General features: G+C 46.3%; 1 protein-coding gene across 5 annotated transcripts in view; it reads left to right on the forward strand.

The window, feature by feature from the left end:
- gphnb (gephyrin b) overlaps positions 1–25,759 on the forward strand; it is a 71,517-nt gene that overhangs the window by 38,246 nt on the left and 7,512 nt on the right. For 4 of the 5 annotated variants that reach the window (XM_062411964.1, XM_062411966.1, XM_062411965.1 and 1 more), the window contains exons 7-15: positions 291–563; positions 1,388–1,522; positions 12,696–12,737; positions 14,342–14,416; positions 18,612–18,668; positions 21,310–21,352; positions 22,480–22,617; positions 24,011–24,103; positions 25,572–25,627. In XM_062411964.1, coding sequence (XP_062267948.1) covers positions 291–563; positions 1,388–1,522; positions 12,696–12,737; positions 14,342–14,416; positions 18,612–18,668; positions 21,310–21,352; positions 22,480–22,617; positions 24,011–24,103; positions 25,572–25,627 — 912 coding nt within the window. The remainder of the gene's footprint in view (positions 1–290; positions 564–1,387; positions 1,523–12,695; positions 12,738–14,341; positions 14,417–18,611; positions 18,669–21,309; positions 21,353–22,479; positions 22,618–24,010; positions 24,104–25,571; positions 25,628–25,759) is intronic. The other variant, XM_062411968.1, reaches the window with a different exon arrangement.

The following is a 25,759-nucleotide window of genomic DNA, read 5'->3' on the forward strand; positions in this document are numbered from 1 at the left end:
AGTCAGTTCCACTCTTCTCCCAGGAGATCATACCCGCTCAACAAAGTGACATAGTGAAGATCAGACGTTCAGGGTGAGGAGTGAGAAAGAGAGTGGAATCATTCGACCTCGTCTGAGTCACTGAACATCCAAACTCATTTAATAGCTGCTTTTTGAAACCTAAAAAGTTGCCAAGTGTTGCTTTGAGTTACATCAGTGACAGTAGAGGAGCCCGATTCTTCTTCTTGGCTGCAACTGACCACGTCCTCCAATACTGGGTCTTTTTACTGATGATCCATTCTCCATTCCAGGAATGCTTCCAGTTCATCCTGCCGGCGCTGCCGCACGCCATCGACCTCCTGCGCGACGCGATCGTGAAGGTAAAGGAGGCGGCCGATGAGCTGGAGGACCTGCCGTCGCCACCGCCGCCCCTCTCGCCGCCGCTCAACAGTTCGCCACGCCGCCAGACGGAGGACAAGGGCGTGCAGTGCGAGGACGAGGACGAGGAGAAGAAGGACAGCGGCGTAGCATCCACCGAGGACAGCTCCTCCTCCCACATCACCGCCGCCTCCATCGCAGCCAAGGTACGTGGACTGGCTAGAGGAGAGGAGAGTTTTCATATACGTGTGACGTCATCCATCATCTCCACATGTTCATTCATAGAGCACCTGCGTGTGTTAGAGGAGTATTGAAATCTAATTTATGAGTTGATTGAAGATAGGGAGTGAAAATCTGACATGGGACGGGCCTCATTGGTCCTTTATGCCCTACATACAGATATATGGACTTTTAAAAACCCTCACTCCAGCCACCTTAAGTGGGAACCAAGCTTTCTTTCAGATTGTGACTATTCCTCTCGTCTAAATCTTTGCCAGAAGCAGGAATCTGTGTAAAAGTAATTTCGATGAACCTTGATTAAAAAGTTTTCTGATCATATTTTATCCGGAGATGACACTTCGGGCTTCCTGTTGTGAAAAAAAGACAGTCAAACCTATGATTTAACATATCACTCCTTCATCTGTGTGTGTGTCTGCTCTGTCCACTTACATGTAACATCATACCCATCACCCCATCCCGCCCAGTCTGCCCAGTCTGCAGCACTGGATCTGTTGTCAGGGTAATCTTCCACCTCATTGTCCAATCACAGATGGATGCTGGTAAGACTCAGCACCCCCCCCCCCCCCTTCACCGAAAAATCAACAATTATGATTTGTGTTTCATTTGCATCTACGTCATTTGACAAACACCCTGTAAGTTTGTCGTGTTTTACTCTATATACCTGTGTGTGTGTTTCTGGATCTTCAATATCACTATGTGTGTGATTATGGTTATGATGTGTGTGGTGTTTACATGCATGTTTATCTGACTGTGTGTGTGTGTGTGTGTGTGTGTGTGTGTGTGATCTTAGATCCCAGACTCCATTATCTCGCGGGGTGTGCAGGTGCTGCCCAGGGACACAGCCTCTCTCAGCACCACGCCCTCGGAGTCGCCCCGAGCTCAGGCCACCTCCCGCCTCTCCACGGCGTCCTGTCCCACGCCCAAAGTGAGTTTGTGCACTCAACACACTTTTGACATCCTTGTGAGGACTTGCAGTTGACAAGATTTATTATCCCAAACCCTGATCACCATCTCCAACACTTCCTGGAAACACTCTTAATCAGTGGGACCCAACCTGGTAACAAGGAAACATCTGAGAGGATGCGAGAGGAGTTATTTTATAAAAACTGTAAAATATTAAATTATACAAACAAATTGAATCGTATGAGATTATAATAGCACAAAAAACGTGTACATAATTTAAAAACTTTAACTGATGCTTTTTGTAGATGATTGGATAAAGAAAATATTTAAGATATTATGTTTTTGAATTTATTTTTGCCAAAGTCAGATGGAACACAAAGTTTTTCTACCCACAAGTTTGAAATTTGTGTTAAAACATTTAGTTCTTGTCGGTTTCTGATCGAATAATTTTTCTAATCCAAAGATGACTGTGATTTTTATCCCGCTGTGTTTTTTACTTAGAAAACAATTTTGATTTGACTTTACTTTACACTACGTGTTTTTTCTCCTTATAACTCTAATTTAAGTACATATTATCTCATATAAAATTGCCACACTGTTTCCCTACTGGTTCAAACACTTGCACCTCACACACACTCCTTTTCTGGTTTCTTTCAGTGTGTCAATTTGGCGAAGTGTGCGTTCTGTGTTTGTTTCAATGTGTTTTATATGTAAAACCCCTGTTGTTTGTTTGTGAGTGTGTGTTTTTTTGTGCATTTCTGGAGACAGCAGGTTGTGGGTCTAATGCTGGGACGCCTACAATACAATATTCTCCAGGTTTAATTCAAGAAATCGCAATGATTGTGCCTGAATACCTCAGTCTGCTTTGTCTGTGGGATACCTCAACATTCTCCTTCCGACTGCCAACTTGTTTCCGACCTGTTCAAGATCAAAATTACAATCTGAAATGTCCACGTATCCTGCCGTGTGTTAACTGATCTCTCCTGCAGGTTTTTAAAATGCCGAATGGCGTCGACTCTCTCTCCCTCTCTCCCTCTCTCCCTCTCTCCCTCTCTCCCTCTCTCCCTCTCTCTCTATCCTCTCTCTGTCTCCCTTCCCCGTTTCTCTTTCACCTCATCTGTGTCACGTCTCCATGTGTCTCCCGGACAGCAGGCAGGTGCCATGGGAATATATGTGAGGGGGTTTCCATGGGAACAGAGGGATGGGATGGTGATGGTGGAGGGAGGGCGGGTGCATGGGGGGGGGGGGGGGGGGGGTCATGCGACAGAGGAAGCAGACAGAAGAGAAGAGATGATTTCTCTCTATATCTCTATATCTGTATCTGTCTCTGTCTCTGTCTCTCTCTCTCTCTCTCTCTCTCTCTCTCTCTGTCTCTGTCTCTCTCTCTCTCTCTCTCTCTCTGTCTCTGTCTCTCTCTGCTCAGCCGTGTTTGTAGAGCAGGGAGAGGTCGGTGCTGGAGAGAGAGAGTCTCTCACTCTCGTGGTCAGGTTTCCTGTCCGTCCCAGCCTTGTGACCGTGATTTGTCTCGAGAGCAGCTCGAAGGAGTCACTTTTAAGTTTTGTTCAAAAGTCCCTGTGACCTCACAAAACCTTTTTTTACTTTGTATCATCTCAACAACGCCTTGAGAGATCGGATGATTACATTCCAGGGGTCAAAGGTCACAGTGACTTCATGCGGGTCTGTTGGGTTGTTTCTACATTTTGCCTCCGCACCCCACTGGCTACCGAGCCTTTGCAATGATAGCAGTTCATTCCTCATGTTTAGAGAGCCTCAGACTCTGCCGAGGCGTTTGTGACCTCAGCTGAGCTACAGAGTGTGTAGCTGTAAATAATTAGACATCAGGGAGCTGTAATGCTGCTGCTGCTGCTGCTGGGTCCATTGATGCAGTGAGGTAATCCTCAGCCATCACTCCCTCCTTCCCTCGCCCCAACATGCACACACCTGTCTCTCCACTGAAGGCTTCCTTTGGCAATGACCCTCAAGACTTTACGCTTTGACATGCTCGTCTGGACATGTGTGTTTCTTTGTGCGATCACAGACAGTTAATGGCTTCTCTAGGTATAGCTCTCAGCTTGTTTAGATTGTGTCACGGGCTGTTTCCCAGCAAGACAAGCTGCCATATGTTCTTTGAAAAATTCCCACGTTGCGAGCGGCTGCCGACATCATGTACACAATGTCCCCGGAGCCGGAGCCAGGACGGCTCTCCTCACTGATGCATTTCATGTGCCACTGTGGGCTGCGTGTTCGTTTGTTAGCTGTGTCTTGTTGGCAGCGCTGCGCGGTGGCAGCGAGAGGAGAAGGTGTGGAGTAGGTCTTAATCTTGTCACCGCCAGAGCTGCGGCTGAGGCTGCCTTTACAAGTGGGCCCGACGCCACGGCTCACAGAGCGGAGCGTGAGCGAGGAGGCGCTGCTCCGCCAAACAGAGAACATGCGTAAATAAACACAGGTCATGTATCAGCACTTCCAGCTCAAGCTGTATATGTCAAGTTTGTGTGTGTGTGTGTGTGTGTGTGCTTAGAAAGAGATAGTGAGACACCGGGTGAATGCCTTGTGCGCTAAGCAAAAATGTATACATTTTTTGTGCACGTGTATTTTGCACGAATGCAGGTATGTAAATGTGTATATGGGTATGTAGCTAATAGGTTTTGTTATTAAGCATAAAACCTGTATGTGCCTCTGCAACACAACTCATGTCAACTCATGTCCACTCACACACAATATAAAAATTGGAGGCACAAAATCATCCTCAAGGGAAAAAGTGTCTGTCTCACTCTGTCTCTCTCTCACATACAAACACACACGTACACAAATGCAAGCAGACACAAAAGGATTACAAACTGAGCTGCTCGACAACCATTCATGTAACCAGATTTTCCTCATCTGTCACACTGTCTCCTACTTGCACTTGCACACACAACAAAGTACACACACACACACACATACACCCCCCCCCCCACACACACACACACACACACACATTCATGCCTACACTAGACACAGGGAGGGTAGTTGTGCCCTTCCACTCTTGTGAGCATTTAGTGCAGTTATGTAATGGTGAGTTTGGATTAATGAAGCATATGGGAGATGTGGCGGTGACTCAGACGATGGTTGTCTGTGCGTGTCTGTGTGTGTATGTGTGTGTCTGTCTGTGTGTGTCTGTGTGTCTGTGTGTGTGTGTGTGTTTCACTGGAGCAATATTGGTTTGGATTTGACTTGCTGGAGATATAACCACAAGAACCTTCTACTGCATGTTTTCTGCCTGGTATTATGACACTGTGCAACATTTTTGCGTGTTCACTGTAAAATGTGGGATTATTTAAGAAACGTCATTTCTGCGACGAAAGTTGAAATGAATGGTTATAATACAGATTTATGATATAAAGTGCCTCTTAAATCCTCTAGTGAGCCTCATATGATGCATCATTTTAATTATAATCAGTCAGTATGCAGTGGTTGTGTGAGCTCCAGACAGAGGCTGGGACTTCCTGTCTGAAATAGAGTTAGTTTTGGTTAAAGGTTTAATCGAAATTGCCCCTCTTTAAAGGCCTTACTTTGTATTTGTCAAATGTTCAATTGTCAAGTGAACTCTTCAGTACAACTTTATCAAGAAATAACTTTTATGAAGTCAGATCAGTCAGTGAGGATTCAAACCTGTGAGACGGTGACGCTCCAGAAGCCGGCCTGCCGCTCTCCCCTCGGTGTCACCAGGTTTTCACCTTGATGCATCTGCAAGTGCGAGCATCACTTACACTTGCTGGACTGTACACTGCTCCAAACCGCCCATCAACCTGACCGATGATGGCATTTATTTTGATTAAACAATCTGCTGCTCTCACTCTTGTGCGGCCTTTGCACAAACTCTCTCAGGTGCAGGCTGTGGTGCACCTAGAGGACGCCGCCGCACTCTGCATGGATCCGATTTTTTGATGAATGGCTTGATGTATGGCTTTGGAGCCGGGGCCAAGGCTTATGGAAATCACCTCCTCCTTCTCCGTTGAATTGTGGGAACTGAGTCCGAGTGGGATTCAGCTCACGCCACATCCATGACCTTCACTGTGGCCGTTTTGTCTTTCTGGTCACTGCCGCAAGACAAACCAAGCCCGTGTTAATATGCACACGTGTGCAAACAGACAGGCTCATACATAAATTTACACATATAACAGATAAATAGTAACAGAATTTTCCGATCTGCTTTGACCATGAGGGGGGTGCGTTGGATTTGTTACATGAGACACTGTTTTATTTGACCGTACATATAGAAAGTGAGAAAATGTCTTATTTAGTTATCAGATAATATCAGTCATTTTCCATCCATCCATCCATTATCTATGCTGCTTTACTATGATGATCATCATGGGGAATTGAACCAGCTGACATTGGACAAGAGGTGGTGTGCACCCTGGACAAGTCACAGGCGTTTAAAGACAAATTCATTTGGTTGTTTTTATTAATTCGTTCAATTAGAAAAAATGTCCATCTAGATTCCCCTTTGCAAACTCAAAGAGAAGAAGCTTGGATAGAGATCCATGGCCATCTGTCCTTTGCCGGATTTTGAAAGCAGTCAAAACAAACATGACAGTCATGGCGTGTGTGTGTGAAAATGTCCGTGGCGTTGGGCCCAGGCGTGATCTGTACACGCTCCCAGTATCATCACTCGCAAATGAGCTGTGACAGAGGATCATTGACGGAGTGAGGTGATCAGACGGAGGCAGATGAATGATTTATGTCCGGGCTGTATGAGTGAGTGCCGTTCCAACGTCAAGCGAAGCGGCTGTGGTGAGACCGATCAGTCATCGCCGGGCCCAGCTTCTCCTCTTGTAGCACAGCAACGGGGCAGGAAACACCACGACTCTCAATGTGTTATAGAGAGGAGGTGTTTATGCATTTGTGTGTGTTTGTGTTGTAAACTTCTGCTTAGTTTAGTTGAGGAGATTTCGGCTCGTCTCTAATCTCTGACCCACCAACTGTTTCTCTTCTTTATCTGTTGATGGCTACCGACATGGAATCGATTTCCACCAAAGAGAAACCACCTCTACCTTTAACTGTGTGTCTGGGAGCGGATGCTTGTGTTGGTCAGTTTATAGCAGAGGACACGGAGGCCTGGTGCAGTGTGACGCTCCATCACTGTTTTACAGCCGGTGTCGTCTTTCCTCCGAGGTTTTATTCCCCTGTGGGAACGATAGATAGCACTTGTTATATGCCTTTGTGTCCTATTGGAATTATTCACACTGGGTTTCACCCGACACTACTGACACTCTCTGTTTGTGTGTGTGTGTGGGGGGGGGGGGGGGGGGGGGCACTCCTCCAGTGCAGTAAAGCTCATAAAAAGTGACTCTTCGTCTCCTGGTCTGCTGGAGATGTGGAGGATTTATGATGGAGTGAGGGAGAAAGAAAGGCGAGAAGAGAGATGGAGAGAAGGATCACAGAGTGGGAGGGAGTGAAAGCGAGAGAGAGAGGGAGAAAAGGAATGGAGAGCTAATGAGTCAGAGAGGACAACGGACTGAGTGGGAGGTGGGGAAGGGGAGAAGGATGGAAATGAAAACAAGGGGAATGGACACAGAGGGAGCAGAGGAGAGTTTTGCGAGCGGGGCCCATGTGGCCGGGTCTGTTTGTCCTTCTGCATCCATCTGTCCGTCCCCGAGGGCCAACCCGTTACCTCCCATCACTTCAGGGTCCATGACCCCCGACTCCATCCTCTCAAATGACTAGGTAGATGACGAAGAGTGAGGGAGAAAGAATCACATACGTCTCCTTCCTCAGCAGAAACGCTCATGGGAAGAACACACACACAGTCACAGAGACATGTGCACACACACACACAGCAGACCTCAGTCATGCGTGTGTGATTTAGTGCAGCATGCAGCACCTTATGGGCGACTATATACTCCCCTCCTCCTCGTTCTCCACCTCTTTCTGTCTCTCTGGCTGTTGCGTTACTCGCTGCTCTTTGCTTTCTACTGCGTCCTATCTCTCTCTCTCTCTCTCTCTCTCGCTCTCTCCCTCTCTCTCTCTCTCTCTCTCGCTCTCGCTCACCCTTCCTCACTCACCCTCTCCCAGTTAGTGAGCGTGTAAAAGTGCGTGTGTGTGTTGTATTGTGCATGTGCCGGGGAGCTCATTCTGTTCCGACTCCAGGCAGAAGATGGTAAGTACTGTCTTTCCTCCTGCATTGCCGAGAGGTTGTTTACAGGTTCTGCGTCTGACTTTGTGTTTGTGTGTGTGTGTGTGTGTGTGTGTGTGTGTGTGTCGTGTGTGCACATTTGTGTGCTTGTGTTTTAATAAGCGAAGGGGTTTTGTATTATTAGCTGAGTGGGCATGAGGGTGGATGTAATACGTTTGCAGCGTGTGTTTTGTAAATATAATTTGTGGTCCTCCATGCATATTGGTGCATGTGTGTGCTGCTGCTGCTGATGTTGACGATGCCTGAAGGAGGAGCGCTGACAGGCCGGGGATGAGTTCAGGGGGTAGGAGGGTGAGTAATGTAGCGATGGGACTGTGGACTGAAACTATAGCAGGGTTGCTGGGTACGATGAGGAGGAGGATGATGAAGGGGCTCATGTGCCTGGTACTGTTTCTGTGGTGTTAGGCGGTGGGGGACATGGTTACATAAAAAGGCAAAGAAAGGGAGGTTGAGAAAGAGGAGGCGGGACAACGAAGGAGTCTCACAGGTCTCCTCAGTGTCAATGCCAAGCAAGCAAACAGTCACCTTCTCAGAAACAGAAGCCCCTCCTTGTTTAGCTGCTGTCTTCATCCTCGTTGAAATCCATGCGAGGACCAGGATAAGAAAACCCCTCAGTCCCGGCTCCTCTAGGTGTTATACCTCGTGCCCAGAGTTATCACCCCCCCTACAGCACATACTGTAAATGGAAATGAGGCAATATGGATGAAGAAGCTCCTGGCTTCAAAATCCATGATGGCTCTACACGGGTCACGAGGAGAGGCAGGGGGGTATCGATGCATCTGTGGATGATGACTCCACCGATAGTTAAATGCCAGGTACCGAGATAGATTTACAGCTTTATCAATGTTATTTTGCACACAGGTTCTTACAGGATAGATCTGTGCAGGTCCGCTAATGTCTTTTAATGTCGTTTGTTAATTCCTGCTGTTTTACAGTCCATTTACAATTGCATTTCGACTCAGTCCACCAGGATGTTCTCAGTAGGCTGCACTTCAGCCAGTTAGCTTAGCTTAGCACAAAGACTGGAAACAAGAGGAAAGTGGTAGCGTGACTCTTTTATACAAAGCTAACAAAATTCATCGAAAAGCTCAATGATTAAACTCTTTTATCTTATTTCACTTGAAAACGTAAGATGTAACAATTGTTTTATCAAACTGTCACCTCTTCCATGAACATGATTCTCGCCTGAGTCACTAGTTTGTTTTACAATCAGGAAAAAATATATATTCATAGAAAAACAAGCTATGGGGCATTAGAGGGACTAAAATATTCCTCTTGTGCTGTCAGACTTTTCCATTACTTTTCTTCTGAAGACAACAAGATCTTGCGATATCTTCTTAGTCCAATCTGTACGTGGCCTCCGGGGGGGAAATTGAAACATGCACGTGAAGGTGGAGCATGCTTCCTCGTCTCTGTTAACCAGAGAGACGGCAGCTTTCAATAACCGGATGGAAGAGGCCGCGCGATATTAATTGAGCTGTGCAGAATGAGTCGATACCCGGTTGAATCTCAGGATGCAGGAGGGACGGCTGAGAGACGTGAGTCATATAGAGAGCGGGATGTATTTTACTGTGAGTGAAATACTGTTGCAGAGACTTTGAAAGCAGCTGCAGGCAGAAGGAAAGTGCTCTTTTGTCTCCGATTAATGTACACACATTCAGCCCCCCGTTCCCTTTCTTTGGCTCGTGCTACTCATGGACCATTTGGGTCAAATTGCTTTCGGCATTAAGTCAGTTCAGCTGAGTCCGGTGTTCTTGTTCATGTGTGCGTGGAGCGTGGGTACGAGGTGGCGTTCTTATTCTTTCGTTATGAGGACATATGGATATCTTTAAGTGCAAATACACGAGTGTCAGAGAGCGTTTAAATGTGTTTTCAACTCGACACAAATGCATCATGGCCACGCGTCGGCATGTGTGAAGTCTGCGAACATCGTGTGCGATATCATATTTGACTCGAGTTACTCACGCCCACTGACTCTGAGAGTTTGACTCGAGGGCGACGGAGAGAGAGAATGGAAAGACAACGAGAGAGCCGTGAATAGCAAGGCTGAGACAGAGAGAGAGAGAGAGAGAGAGACAAACAGTCAGACGGGGAACAAAGAGAGGGAGGAGAGAGGACAGACAGGAAACAAAAGGGAGTAAGAGGAATGGATGAGACTGTCTGACCGGCTGTAGCCTACTGAACGTGCTCACCCACCATGTGATGAGAAGAACCAGGAGCTGGTGAGCCGCATAACACGCGGCCGTCAAATCAGCTGAGCTAGCTCTTATTCGCCGCCATGCTGGCACCTCACTCAATAGCTCATTAACTTCTAATAGGTGAAGACGTGGAGACGGCCATGGGAGGGCGGTGATGAATGGCCGGGGCCGGACCAGGGAGCGGGCAGCACATGCTCCTGGTCAGCGGTGGCTCCTGCTTGTTTGGCTCCTGCACGGTTGATTCTTCCTCACATTTATCTATTCCAGGGTGGGAGCAACTTTTATTTTTTTATAACCCACTGTTTTCAAAGCATAAGCACACAACTTAAAAGATACGCTTACAGCACCGACATCACACAAGTTGAATTTGACAACTCGTCAGAATCCTGCACGGTCAGGGGCTGTGATATTATTCAAAATATGTTTACAGTTATAAAACTGAAACTGTGGTTTGGTTTAGATTTGAGGGAAGTGCAATCCAATAACAAACCAGCAGTATCTTACTCAGCGGGTTTTTAAGTCAATAGATATGTTGAAGAAACAACTGTCTCTTAACTAACAGCTGGTATTTAAGGTCTGATAATCAAAATGTCAAAAAAGGTCTTATCTCACATTGTTATTAAAAGATTTCCTGGATCTGAACCTTGTGTAGTTTGCTCCTGCAGTTTCAGTTTGTAGTCGCCTGTGGTTTCCTGCCGTTGTCCATTATCTGAGGAGCAGAGTCTGATGAGGGGAACTGCTGTGAATCTGCACCGTTTCAATCAGGAGGGATGGGACTTTAATCTCCTTGACAGCCCTGCTTTTAAAAAAGAGTTTATTAAATCATCTAAAATGTTATTGTTAAATGAGGAAAAGGTCGTCTGTTGAATTCAGTAATGATTCATCATGAGCTTGGTTGTCATGCCCGACTTTATTTTGTTGGGAATAGACGTGATATTTTTAAATAATTCACAGCAATGTGTCTTTTTTTGTTGTTATTTTGTAGCTGGAAGGTTTTTCCACCAACAAACACCTCTGCCAGCGCAGATGGCCGTGTTTTTGTGTTGTTTTTGTTTTTTGAATCTTGACAAAACAAGCAGATGAAGGCGATGCCGTGTAGAAGCTGTCAGGGGCCTTGCACGTAAACAGTGAAATGGCTGTAGGTGATAAACAAAAAATCCAAATCCTGATCGACTCCAACGTTTTCCATCTGTCAAAATGTAGAGAACTTCACGAGCAACCATCTTGTAGAAACAGGCCCAAACATAACATCCTCCCAACCTCATTAGCAGAGTTAATAAAAGTCTTTTATGCAGTATGGTGGGGGCATTGTTTTTAAAGGGTCTAACCACAGCGTGAATGAAAACGTGTGACCCCAGTGGACCAATAATAGGTGACAATATTGGGTGCTAGAAATAAATTGTGTTTTTTAGCTCATTTTTTATTTCCCGTGGGATTTGTGTTGTACAGTGGGTTGTGTTGCATGTCTACTGTGAGCAATACGAAGGGATGAATGGATATTGAGTTCTGGATCAATATTTGACGCCTGCATCGATCACAGGGCGTTCACGTACAGGAGTGTGTGTGGTTTGCATTATTTATCAGTTACAATCAATTTCGGATTTGTGGGACTTTTAAAACTATTAGAAAATATAACAGTGTTGGACCTAGCATAGCAGTGGCAGCACTGAAGACACAGTAACAGGCTCATGTTTCTGTTTGTAGTTTATTCATAACTTGGGGAAGATTTGTGATGTTGGCTTGAAAAGAGTGAAGGTCAATTGAACAAATATATAATATAATAGGTGGCAGAAAGATAACAGAAAGATGGTGAATATAGAAACTCTTCTGTAAGTTCAAATATCCTGGGTATGAATGCCGCCATCTTGCATTTGAAGGCTGACAGTAGTGGTCAAGGGTTTGAGCCGCGGTATTGATGTCCCGCCGATGCACACGCTCGACCAATGGGAGTTCATTACTCATACTGCAGCCAGCCACCAGGTGGTGATCGAGACGCTTTGGCTTCCCTTTTGGGGAGCTGTCAAGTTGTCCATCTTGATTTCCAGTCTAAGGGTAAACACAAGTTTAAAACTGCAGGTTGTTTGTTATATTGAAGGTGACGTCATGCCTGTTATTTTGTTTCCACATCAGTGACAATTTGTTGTGTTTTCTTCATTTGTGTTTTTACACCGTATGCAATAAGGAGTGTCTCTATCCTGGAATAACATGAATGCATACACGTGAATGGAATAGTAGCAATGCAACCCTTTATTTGAAAGACACACTGAAATTTTTAGCAAATGTTTGATGTGAAACCTTTTTTCCTATTGTTCTGATGGACAGTGGAAACCCCATGCAACTCCTACCTGCTGTCCTAACCTGTCCTGTCCTGTCCTGACCTGTCCTGTCCTGTCCTGACCTGTACTGTCCTGTCCTGTCCTGTCCTGTCCTGTCCTGTCCTGTCCTGTCCTGTCCTGTCCTGTCCTGTCCTGCCCTACCTGTCCTGTCCTGTCCTGTCTTGTCCTGTCCTGTCCTGACCTGTAATGTCCTGACCTGTCCTGTCCTGTCCTGTCCTGACCTGTACTGTCCTGTCCTGTCCTGTCCTGTCCTGTCCTGTCCTGTCCTGTCCATTATGCCCTTTGGCTGCCTTGGTCCCATCCGAGACAGTCACACAGAGACCTGTCGCACCGACGTCCTCCTGAAAGACAGAGGGCGTTGTCCACTCCAGCCGTCAGTCTCTGTGTGCCTCTGACCACCCCCCCGCCCCTCCACCTGCTCGACCCGGCTTTGGCTCCGTTAACCCCTCTTCTCTTCTCCCCTCCTCTCTCTCGTGGCAACAGGCGCGGCTCCCCTCCTGTTCATCCACCCTAAGCATTGCTGAGGTACTCCTGCATTTGTTCTAATGCACTGTTACAGCCGACACCCCCCCCCCCCCCTCACTTCCTGCCTGGCATGGTTGCTTTCTCCCCTCCTCTCTTAACCCTTCTGCCTGCCACACTCCTGCTGTCTCTCTTGTTTTTTACAATCCTGTCTGTCCCTCGTCTGTTTTTTGTGTTGATGTCCTGTCGTTGTGATTTTATTTTGTCGTTGTCTCGTTGTCAAATGTCCCGTTGCCCCTCGTCCTGGTCCAAGTCCTGTGTCTAACCCTTTGCCTTGTTTCCGCACTCACACCCACCACAAAACAAACACACCTCCTCCTCCATCACTTGGCATATTCCTCAAACTGCATTTCAACCTCGGCGCTGAAGTTGAAAGATGCTTGAATTATGTATTTGAATGAAAGTGATATTGCTTGCACAAACAAAGTGCCTTTCTCTCCGTCTGTGTGCACACCTCAGTTCATTTAAAGGGGCCTCTCTCTCTCTCACACACACACACACACAGGAGCTTGTGGTGCTGTCTATGTGCTGGAGGCCTTCACAGAGCTGCTGTGCTTGTTACTCTGGCCCAGTGACTCTGAGCGATGGAGACACGGCCTCGGTGCAAGGGCATGGAATAGCGCTGACACTTGTCCAGTTGGAGGTCGAAACCCATTGATTACTTGTAATTGTGTGGTAATGAAATCTGGAAAAAGAGTTTGGCAGCAGATTCAAAAAAGCAATGTCTGACTCTAAGATACTAAAGATCGCAGGGATGCTTTAGAGACAATTGTTCCTTTGCTTTCAGAAATACAAAATACTCCAACAGAATCGAATTAATTATCTCTTTTCTAAAAATGCAATTGTTCCTTTCTAAGCTTTAAGATAACTTGTTCAGAAACAAATCCAGGTCATTGGATTACTGTCGTCTCAATACCTCAGAATTGGAGCTTATCATTGATATTTAGTTTTTTTCCCATAAAGCTAAAATTGAATTAAAGATATGTAAATGTTCTGCACAGTAGGTTTTAGGTTATTTTATGTCTATAATTTAGGTTTACATGAATTATAGATGTATAATCTGTAATTATAACACACGTGTTGGTCAGATGTAGCCAGAGAGAGGCCCCAGGTAGGGTCAGAGGTCAAGCACTCACACACTCACACACACACACACATAATGATTGAGAAATGTCCTCAGTAGCAGCGCTCGACTAGAACTGTCGGTTTCTTCATCCATCTTTGGTTGTCTTGTGTCGGTGGTGGTTAGTGTTTTTTTCGGTGACTTGTTTGCCACATGCTTTTATTTTGACATTTCCTTTCATAAGATTGCAGAATGTGCATCAGCTTAGTATTGGCTTAGTTATTGTGTGTGTGTGTGTGTGTGAGTATGTGTGTGTCTGTGTTTTAGTGTGGAAGATGTGGAGACTGTGCAAATGTGTTTCACCACTAACTGAAATGTCATATTGATCAGGGTGGGTGTGCATTCTTGTTGGCTGCACAAGCGCGCGTCTGTGTGTGGGAGTGTGTGTGTGTGTGAGTGTGCGTGTGCGGGTGCGTGTTCGTGTGCGTGCGTGTGTGTGTGTGCGTGGCATGAAGGTGAGTGACTATCCTATGGCTCCCCCCAGGCCTCACGGAGAGAATTCAGGGCTCACCTGGATGAGGTCATCACGCTCAAGTCAAGGTACTCTACCTTGGACCAGGTAAACCCGCTAATCTTCTACCAACCTCTTATTCTACCAGCATGCAGGCAACTGGCATCCCACATAGCACCTCACCACACGAGTGGCACGACACCAACTCACACAGCAGCAGGCAGAGAGGCAGCTCAGGGAGAGAGAGAGCATCCTGCTAAAGCATGTAGCACTGGAGCAGGTTAGATACCCTGGTCTTCCTGCAGGTTCTTGTCTTTGTTGAATGTCAAAGAGCAACACACACAGCATATGGATGCTTTGCTAAGTGACAGTTAGAGAAAAAGACAGATCTAGAATCCAGAAAAGTGACAGTCTTAAGTGGGTAATATTACATATTTTGCCTTTGTTAGACCAAGTTTAAAACTGGTATTAACATGCAGTCTCTGTCTGGATATTTTATCTGGATTAGAGAGAGAAACCCACAACAACAGAGATTAATTTACGGGTAAAAAGCATCATAAGCGACCAAACTTGATAATTTAACTAATGTTGTGTTGCTCCAAACAAATGCTGCAAGGTCACAAAACTCTGCCTTAAGCAACATGTTCAGACAACCCATTGCACGGCTTAAAGACAAGGAATTGTTCTCATGAAGCAGTGTCACTTTTCTTGACTTTGGCCTCATCGCTCATTTGCAAATTGAAATCGGCTAACAACCTAAATTGTTCAATCAGCAATTGATGCAAAGGTCTGTGATCTGGTTTTATTATTATTATTATTATCCAGATACAGATTATATATGTTAATACTTGGTATAAATGGAGTAATAATCACAACAAAAACACGTTATACTTTCCCATATAGCAGATTGCTGCAGGGGGAGATGTCTGTTGCATAAGACATTCTGAGCCAGGTTCAGAAGCAGCGTGGTGATACACGTGGCAACACAGGAGGGGGGGGGGGGGGGACACACACACACAGCTACACATGTGATCACGAGTCAAAAATAATTTGGAGAAGTTGCCTTGTGTGTCACCATGTTTAGTGGACAGCAACATTTCCTCCCCATGGCCTCTCTCTCTCTCTCTCTCTTCTCTCTCTCTCTCTCTCTCTCTCCAGCACCCATTCTGTCATCCATCACCAACCTGGACATATGGTTGAAATTCTGTTATTTTTTTATACAGATGATGTGAATGTATTTGTGTACGTGTACCTGGTTTGGATTGGAGTGTGTGTGTGTGTGTGTGTGTGTGTGTGTGTGTGTGTGTGTGTGTGTGTGTATGTGTGTGGAAATGTGTGTAAGTGTGTGTGTGTGGTGGTGGGTTAACAGATGAGACTTTGGGAAGTCCATGGGAAGCTGTGAGTGCAGTGGAGAGCAGAGGTCTTTGCCAAAACGCACGCTCCTCCTCACCGTTATGTCACTCGTTCTTTTTCCTTCTGCCATCCCCCCCCCCCCCCCCCTCCACCCTCAGGCTGCTACCTTCACTCCCCAGAGGAGGAAGACTCTGGATTGCCTCAATGGCATTTTGTCCTGCCCTCTACCGCTCTGTCCCTATCACTCCAGCACTTTGTCCTGTGGTCCATCCCTTTTCTCTTCCTCGCTCCGTCCCACGGGGTGAGGCAGTTGAGGCCAGTTGAAACAAGCCCCCCCCCCCCCCCCCCCCCCTCTGCCCCTGTCACAGCCCTCTCCTCCTCACGGCGGACTGATAAATCCCCCCTCTCTTTTTTGCATAATTTGTCTGACATCTCCTTTGTTTTGTGCTGAGCTCAGCACTGCGGCGGAAGCATCCCATCATTTCCTGGAGCGTCTCCCCAGCTCGCCCGTTATTGGCCCCATCGATTTCCCCCCGGGGGGGCTCGCAGCCCCCTGGGCCACGAGCCTCGCTGACCTGGCCACACTCACTATTCTGTGTTCGTCCTCACCGCCGCCTCATCCCCAGCCCATTTGTCAGGCTGTTGCTGCTGTGACGATGGGGTTGGCGTGTAGAGTGATTCGTGTTTCTGGCTGGGAGGCTTGTGTTTTTGGATGTGTGCGTGTGTGTGTGTCTGTGTGTGTGTGTGTGTGCATCCCCAGCATACAGCGAGGTGCTGTTCAGACCAGTGAAGGGTTATCAGGTCGTCTCCTCAGATGCACACACTCAAAGAGAATTCAAGAACAGCCTCCACTTCACTTTTTTTTATTTTTTTAGCCTTGTTTATTTTTCGCTTACTGCGGGAGTTCACCTGCGCTCCTTGTGTTTGTGTGTAAGTGTTTACATTTGCATCTTTCACATGAGCCCATTCTTCTCTCTCACTCGGTCGGTCTCTCATCAGTAACGGGGGGGGATTGCAGCGGAGGGTAGATTAGAAATGCGTGAGAGAGTGTTTGACAAGTCTGCTTTTTTGCACCCCCCCCCCCTTTTCCATACGTCTCAAAGCACATCGTTCTGCTCCCGTACCCATTCTCCACGTACACTCTCCTCACTTCCTAACACCACCCCCCCGCATAGCTTCCCCACTTTGTCTCTCCATCTCCATGTGCAAACTGTCTCCCCCCCATGGCTCTCTGATGGTACGACCTTTTCTGCTGAGCCATTTTTTTTTGTTGCTATGTAGAGGTCTTGTGTTCCACCCGTGTCAGTCTGTCACTCCACACTGCATCAAGGTGTAAAGCTGTGTCTCAGTTAATGGTGACTGTGTATTTGTTACTGCTTCAATCCCAGCTGCAGGACAGATTAGTGACACATTACCACACAGGAGTATGTGTGTAGCCCACTGCTTTAGGAAGTAGACAACTTGTGATTCTTGTGGTTTTTCTGTGTTTAAAGAAACCAGCTAAGTAGCGAGACTCTGATTTAATTGTTCTGCATTAAACGTGTCATTCTTTTAAATTTTAGAAAGTCCTCTGTGGTTAAGTCGATTATTCGTTTTCACATGTGATCTTCAATGTCTGCAAATTTGATCTGTGTCTGTTTGCTGTAGCTGTATTTAGCTCCCTATTCCCCCCCTTTGTCTGTTTTCTTTCTTTTTTACATCATATCCCTCTCGCTCTCTCTCTCTCTCTCTCTCTCTCTCTCTCTCTTCATATATATATACATATATATATACATATATATATGAAGGGGCTGCAGTTGTGGCACAAGTCTCCTAGCATCCACATCTGCCGCCATCACGTACATCCCCTCGAAAATAGGCTTTGTAAAAAACACTCACATACATATAACACTGTTGGGTCAATTGAACAAATAGGCATTTATTAAACTAGGTCACAACGGCTAGATGCTACATAGCTAAAAGTATATACATCAACTAGCATCTGAATCAAAGATTGTAGTTAAATGGACGGCAAAATGTGCGCTACCAAGCCGATATAAATTAAATGAATTATGAATAACAGCTAAACACACACTAGGTGGTGACACAACAGAAAGATGGAGGATATAGGATAAATAAATATGAACCAAAATATCCTGAATAAAAACGCAGCCATCTGTCGCATTTGGAGTTCCTGTCAATCCACATGTTTGACCCCCATCCCATTACCTTTATGACTGTGACACAAGTAGGAGGAGCAGTGTTTGAGCAGCCCATATATAAACATGATCAAAACATTATCATATTTGCATTTAACATTGATAATAAGCTGATTTAATGGTTAAATAACATGACAAAAACGATCCCATCCCCAAATAAGTCTAATGACGTCAATTTGTTTGTTCCCTCAGGGGAAACTGATCTTGTAACAGTCATTAAAAATACACCAGAAGATATGTCATACAGCACATAAATACATAAACTCACAGGGAATAATGAAAATAGACAAACTAGACCTCGAGGCAGGAGAGAAAAAAATGAGATCAACAACCTTTCAACGTCAGAAATAAACTACTGACGGGTCACTGACTCAGAATTAATATTTGTATCTGAATTGTTCCAAGTTGTCGAAAGGTCTGTAAGTGATCAGCTGTTCATCATCAGAGAACCTTCATCTCTCTCTCTCTCTCTCTCACTCTCTCTCTCTCTCTCTCTCTCTCCCTCTCTCCCTCTCTCTCTCTCTCTCTGTGTCTATCTCAGCTCTCTCCTCCCTGCTCCTCTCCCTCCTCCTGTCAGGGCTGCTTGTCGTATAGCGGATGCCTGTCTGTCCACCTGTCCTCTCGTCCATCCGTCCTCTCGTCTGTCTGTCTGTCTGTCTTGTCCGTCCTGTCTTGTGTGTCTGTCTGTTGGTGTTGTTGTTTGCCGGGACAGATGCACTGATGCCTGTGATTCGATGCTTTATCTCCACTAGCTCCAGTGTAGGTTGGAGGGGCTTAAAGATGATCGCAGGAGGACCTTCAGCTCTCGAGTAACTATCCCGCCCCCCCCTTCCCCACCTTTGCCCTTTGCCCCCACCCTCCTCCGAGGGGCGCGCAAAACAAACGCCCCGCTCTGTGTCCCAACCCCACCCCCTCCTCCCCTCGCTTGCCTATAGCTTTCTCTCTCGCTGTCGCTGTCGCTCTCTCTCGCTCTCTCTCTCCCTCTCTCTCTCTTTGATTGTCTCTCTCTACCTTGTCTGTTGCCACCGGTCTCCTCCTTCTCAATCTGTCTGTCGTTCACTCTCTGTCCGGAGTCTCCCTCTTCTCCGTCTCCCACGCACACTTTTTACCCGTCTCTCGTTGTTCAATATTTCTCTGTTCGTCTGTCCTTCTTGCTCTCCCTCCATCCGTCTGTCTTTTCTCTGTCTCCTGTCTCTCCGGTTTAACATGCTCTGCTTTCACTAGCTCTGTCTGGTGTGCTGGATGTCTGTTTCAGTAAAATGCCATCAGGCCGCTCCAGTGGTCTTTTATTGTTTCCGTTCTTTTTACCTCCCTGTTTTCCCTCCTCTCTGCTGTGTCTCGGCTCTGTAGTTTAGTGAAGTCTGTCCAGTCCGTGCATCCTGTCTTTGTTTCTTTTTCTTTTCTTTTTTGTTTCCGGGCTGTGGGACCACGTCATGCTGATCCTCATCCTCCCACCCAACCAAACCTTTGTCTCTCTATCTGTCCAACTACCTGCCGTTTTCTATCTCTCTCTTTCTCTCTCTCTCTCTCTATCTGTCCATCCCTTTCCGTTCCCACCATCCCACTCTCCCCCGCCCGCCCGCCCCACCTCCCATCTCCCACCCTCTCACCTTGGCTGTTTGGTGCCCAGTGGTGTCGCAGTATTAGCCTGTAGTCACGCTAGCGGTGAGGGAGGGGAGGAGAGAAGAAGGGGTGGGTGGGGCGGGTTGGTGGGTAGAGAGACCTTCACCTTCACCATGGGTGCTTTGGTTCTCCATACACCACACACTGCCCACACCCAACTTATGGTATACCTCCAGGTTACTGAGATGAGGCAGTTCAAGAGAGGAAGGGAGGACTGTCGGAGCTCATAGGACACGTTCAGGGCAAACGACCAATAAAGGAGGAGGAGCTTAGTTATGTCACAAGAGGGCATCAGGACGGCAAGAAGACAAACACCGCAGACTCATGCCCAACTCACGTTTGACCAATAGATGCAGTTACTAAATAACTTTCCTGAATCTTTGCACCTTTGACTGCAAAAATCTGGCTCAAACCTTAACTTTGGCAAAATTTATATACTTGCACTGCCCCCACTGTATCCTATAACTGGGCTAGTAATTTGTGTAGGTGCATAAAGAATAGTGAAACGAGGAATTCTGAGCCAAACAAGCAGCCGACTAAACTGCAGCCTCTGATTCTCTTTTACTTATTTAGTGTTTATCCCCGAGGCTGAGATTCCCAAAAGCATGTTCTCACTGTGTCAAAACATCTCCCTCACACGGACTGCTGAAACTGTTGTCGAGCAATTCCACATCAGCATACATCACCGTCACGTTAGTTATCGTGATTAGAACATGCTCAGCAGGAGGCTGGTCGTTTTCTAATGGCAGTGACCACATGATGTGTGGCTGAAAATCCAGAGTATCTCCAGCCTGAGAGAAAAAAATGTTGCTTTCCTTTTGTAAAGTTTAAACGGCAGTGGCGCTCCCCAGTCAAAGTTTGACTGATTGTTAACAGCAGAGCGATGACAAGGAACGTGGAGCAAGATGGGGAAACAACATGCAACAAAGCCCCCCGACCGGAATCCAATTGGTGGATGTCTGGGGCTGAGAACCCCTGAAGGCCTCCAGGACACCATGTTTACCCTCTACACCTTCTGCTGAAACATGACAAATCGTACTGTACATGATTAGTAAGAAGTATGGAACTGTGACACTACAACTATAGAGGAAGTTTGACTAAGACCACTCCCACCCTGACAGGGAGGTTTATGGGAAACGCGGCCATTACTTTGAGAAACAATGTGAGATTTACCGTCTCCATTGTGCTTTTCATTCGTTTTTCATCATTATACTGAACATTGGCACATTTTAATGGTTTGAAGATGGTTTTTGGGAAACTCAGCCCAGTTTGAACCCACCCTGCTCTCCTCCCTTCCTCGCCATAGATGAGACGTAGTTAAGCGCTATAGTGCAGCGTCAGCGACTCCCACAGAACCCAGTGTCCTGCACCACATCTGAACAGCCACTCTCTCTACTCGACACTACATTTCCACTACATTTGATGTTACAGCACAGTTAATACATCTGTTATGACCTTGTGATATAAACTCTGTATGTTGTTGCCTTTGTCCGTAAATATATATATATTCGTATATATATATACATATTTATATCTATTCAAATGCTTTAATCTAATTGTAGTGTAACATGTCAATGCATTTATCAGTGTGAGTACCACCTGCGTACAGTAAGTGGTGATAACTTTGATGCAGGAGATGCAGCCATCTCCCGGCAGCAGGACAAAGTGCGCAGTGTAGTGTGACACGGCTCTTGCCATGGCTTTCTGACTGTTGCATAAACAGCTTGTCAAAAGAGCAGCCTGGATTCCTCTCAAGTCACCACTGCCTCTGCTTTCTCTCTCTTCGCCCCTTTGTCTTTCGCTCCCAATCGCTCCCTCCATCTCCAGGTGCAGTCACGATGCAGCAGCAAAGAAAATATCCTAAGATCAAGTGAGTACTAAGCCGCCGATTCCAAGGTGTGCTCCCCGTGTGTCGCAGCCGCGTGTCGCCCAGTGTGCTCTGAAACACGTAGGAATCGATTTGAAATGAGCATGGGATGCGACAATGCGAGCAGGGTTTCTGTAGGTGTGTGTGTGGCTGATGTGCTGTGTTTGCACGCCTGTATGTGTGTGTGTGTGTGTGTGTGTGTGTGTGTGTGTGTGATGTTTTGCCAGAGGTTGTTAAGCCTCATGTTAAGCATCAGAATATGCTGTTGAAGCGTAAGTGTATGTTTAAAGGAGAGAAATTGGGTCAAGGGAAAAATCAAAGCACAATGCCTTTTCCTTCGCTGTGAGGCAGAGAGGCAGTGAGAGAACGAGGCAGGGAGAGATAAGGGGAGAGAGAGAGAGAGAGAGAGAGAGAGCAGATTACACATTAGTTACACCTTGCTTTGTTCCTTTTACCTTTGGAATTATTAGAGAGGTATTATTAGTACCAACATGGCTGCTATCGGGCGTCTCTATCATGCAGCTGGGCTCCACAGCTTCTGCAAACCAACGGGACTATTTCCTGCCTCTTCATGGTGTTCAAATTGCATTATTACACGTATATGTTCACCAGGAATAAGTCACGTTAATCCAGTTTATATTAATGTGGAAACACAGGAGATTACATATGTTTATTTACGTCTAATGTGCATGTGTCCTGGGCTTTTAATTTGCCATTTTCTGCAACCCAGAGTGCTCAGATCATCTTAACAGATTTTTCTTTCTTGTGGCTCCTGGGCTAAAAAGAAAATTCTTAAAAATACAGTTTTATTTGGGGTCTCCAGATAATTGAGTGCTTTAGTTTTCCTGCCTTTGGTGCCACATGTTTGAGTCCCAGTAGATTTCCTTCTCCCCTCCCTCCCCGTCTTTGCTGTCTTCCTCTCAACTTTTAAACCATCTAAATTAAGAATTAAAATGCTAAAATTGGTGAGTGGCCTGCCCCAACTCCAGGATGCAAGGATGCACTTTAGAAAACAGCTATTTTGTGTGATTTATATTAAATTATTTTAGTTTATATATACACACTGCCATTATTTGGAGATAAAGTTGGATTTTTTATGACAGTGTGTATAATGAGTCGTGTCTTCACAGGTCACAGTGCAGTGGACATCACCAAGGTGGCCCGGAGGCACCGCATGTCCCCCTTCCCCCTCACCTCCATGGACAAGGCCTTCATCACTGTGCTGGAGATGACCGCCGTCCTGGGCACTGAGATCATCAACTACAGAGGTGAGCAGGACAGATGTTTGCTTCCCCTTTAAACTGTCGAGCCGGCCGAGTAAACAAAAGAACACCGGAGCAGAAGATCCCCCTCCTCACTCATACACCATGTAAATGTCCCAAATTTGTCAATCTTGCCCCCTGACATCTTCCAATTACGACTGCTGACATCAGCGGCTGAGCTCGGCGGGATGTTGACGTATTGCACCTTTCAGATCGATGCAGCGACGTGCGCTCGCTAAGTTCACATGACTGCGTTTAAACACTCTCTGTCCGCAGTGGGACACTTTGCTGAATCAGTAGTGTCTGTCGGTGTCAGTCACACAAACAGTCAGAACGCACACACACAAATACACACACAACTTTCTTGGCTTTAACCACCCGTGCATGCATGTAGCTCACAGAACACAAGCCAGAGGAGTTTCATTAAGTTCAGGTCATAAAGCATTTAGCACCTGAGGGTCTTGTCATCCTTCGGGCCTCAGCACCAGCGGAGGGAGACACAGCACAAGGCTCTGGGCCAGAGGAGAAAAAGACACAATCAAAAACACACAATCTGTTATTCATCTTTGAAGACGAGGCAGAAAGTACTGGGGGCAATAATGGCCTGTGGTGCACATGACTCCTGAATCAATGGCGGGAAGAGGAGCACTCGTTCTTTTGCCAAGTGTAAAGGGATGTTTCATGTTCTTGGAAAGAGGGAGTCAGTTTCCGGGGTTTGAAGGAGGACAGAAGAAGAAGGGAATAAATATTCAGGCGGATAAGTGCTGCATCAGCTCCCCTGCTGGATCAAGTCAGACCTGCAGGTGTGTGTATGAAGAGTGCACTGTGGGTTAGTTAATGTATAGGCTTTATATGAATATTTACATAGAAAATATTCATATAAAAGACTTGAAAAAAAAGATGAAACGAGAGCACATGAGTCTTCCTCTGCTGCTGAGATGTATTATTTACTGTAGATCGAAATGACTGTCATCTAATAAGCTGATGTGTGTATGTTGCTGTTTGTGTGCGTGTGTATACGTGTTTTGTTTTTTCATGTTTTGATATCAAAGCTTAGATCTTTATATTAACACCCACATAATCACAGCAGAAGAAATGCTATCACAGAGAGGCTATATATAGCCACATGGCAGCTTATGGTATTTTAATGCCGGGATTTTTCTCCGCCACCCACTCTCTTCTTTTCTTTCATTCCTTTCCTGTCTTCACTTTCTCTGACTGGTTGTATCTCTGCAGAATCTAGTTGAAATAAAAAAGGAGAGTGTGTGTAAGTGTGTGAGTTTGTGTGTGTGTGTGTAGTGGTCAAGTTGTGAGTCTTACGGAGAGGTCCTGTCCCAGCTTCTCCTCCTCCCCTCATAACCATGTTCTTCTTCTTCTTTTTCTTCTTCTCCTCCCGCAGATGGGATGGGTCGAGTCCTGGCTCAGGACGTTTATGCCAAAGACAACCTGCCCCCCTTCCCTGCCTCTGTCAAGGATGGTTACGCTGTGAGAGGTAAGTTTTGCAGATTACGGCCGATGATGTAAAACACACTCCTCTCCTCTTCTCTATCTGTCTGGACGTCTTAATGTCGGCTGCTGCAGATCAGTTCAATATTTTCATGCAGTCAGGTTCGGCAATTTTTAGTGGGCTTAATATCTAGATGAAGTTGAGGGTTTCTCCCGGTGAAAATTCAGCAAGTGTGTGAACTCCTGTTGTTTGTCAGTGTGTTTGTTGTGTGAACTCTGCATCGCTGCACCTGTTATCCACAGAGTCACTGCTGTCCTTGCTTAGGAGGAAGTTTGAGAGCGGAACCAGGCCAGTGTGTCTTTCTTCCTGCTCAAGTGATCTGACTGTCCCACTTAGACATGAACAGGACACTGGGGCAGTGGAGAACAGCCTCAGGAACAATGGGAGGGCTTCTCCTGCCAGGGCAGAGTGGAGGAAGAGTGACGCACTGCACTGTGGGAAAGAGACGGGGCTCTGATCTGCCTCCAGGTGGAGACGAGTAACAAGAGATAAAGTTCTGAAACTGCTCTGGGGTTTACCTTTGTTCAGAAAGACTGGTTACATCCCAGTGTCTTTGTTTTCTCTGTGAGGGCTGAGGAGAGGTTGGTTGTCTGGGAGTCCTGGAGCGCAGCGAGCGGCCTGTTAACCTGGAGAGCATGGCGGCAGCTTGTTGGCTCCAGGCGGCTCAAAAGCTCTTGCATATAACATCTGCTGTTGGCTCTGGCTGATGGAGTAGGAGGAGAAGAACACCACGGCTCTCTGGAGTTTCTACACATGTCCTGAGGTCCTGGCGCCTGCTGAGGCAAAGCGTGCAGATCTCAGAGATTTGAGAGCCCAGACCGTGGGTGTGGAGGGAGCATATAACCTTTTGCCTTCAACAGAAATAGTCACATCCAGCTTTCTCCATCACTGGGAGTTAGAGGAAAAACTCAAAAGCTGAATGAACTTTGTTTAGGCTATTACAGTAAATGGGTCATAGGTAGTCCTGAGGTTAAAGCTGCAGGTCTGCTGACGCAAAGTTTCCTCTAGTGTCAGCAATGGAGGATTTGAGTGATTTGCGTCACCAGCCTGTCCGGCCCTTAGCCCTTCCTCCCCTCAGCAGCAGAGCTACAGTTTGACGTGATGAGAGAGTTTTAATGCCCTTGTGTTTTTAATGTGTGCACCTTTAACTTTTCAGTTGGGCGGAGGCCGGGTTCTTCAGAGTTTTTTACAGGATTTAAAAAAGGACTTAAAAAGCCCTAAAAATTCTTAAATTGAACTTTACTATTACTTTCTATACTTACATTTATAGGTGTAGGCAGCATTTTGAAGCCTTCGTTACTCTGGCGTAAAAAGGAAGCATATGCCTGCAGCATTCGATGGAGCCTCAGTCGTTTTCTCCTACTTGCTCATTCTATAATGAACTGAATTGACACACTCCTACACACACGTTTTCACACAGGTGCAATGTTATTGAATCTTTCTTTTATTTCAGCGGCTGACGGCCCAGGCGACCGCTTCATCATCGGCGAGTCCCAAGCTGGAGAGCAGGTTCGGACCCGCTCTGACACACAAGCTGTCTCTCGCTCCCAGAAAGACACGGACACAGTCACATCCACACAAACGGCTAAAAAAACTTGATTTGAAAATAAACCGCTTTACTTTAGTCGTTCGCCTCGTGCC

Source organism: Platichthys flesus, chromosome 18, assembly GCF_949316205.1.
Source record: "Platichthys flesus chromosome 18, fPlaFle2.1, whole genome shotgun sequence".
NCBI classification, from domain to species: Eukaryota; Metazoa; Chordata; class Actinopteri; order Pleuronectiformes; family Pleuronectidae; genus Platichthys; species Platichthys flesus.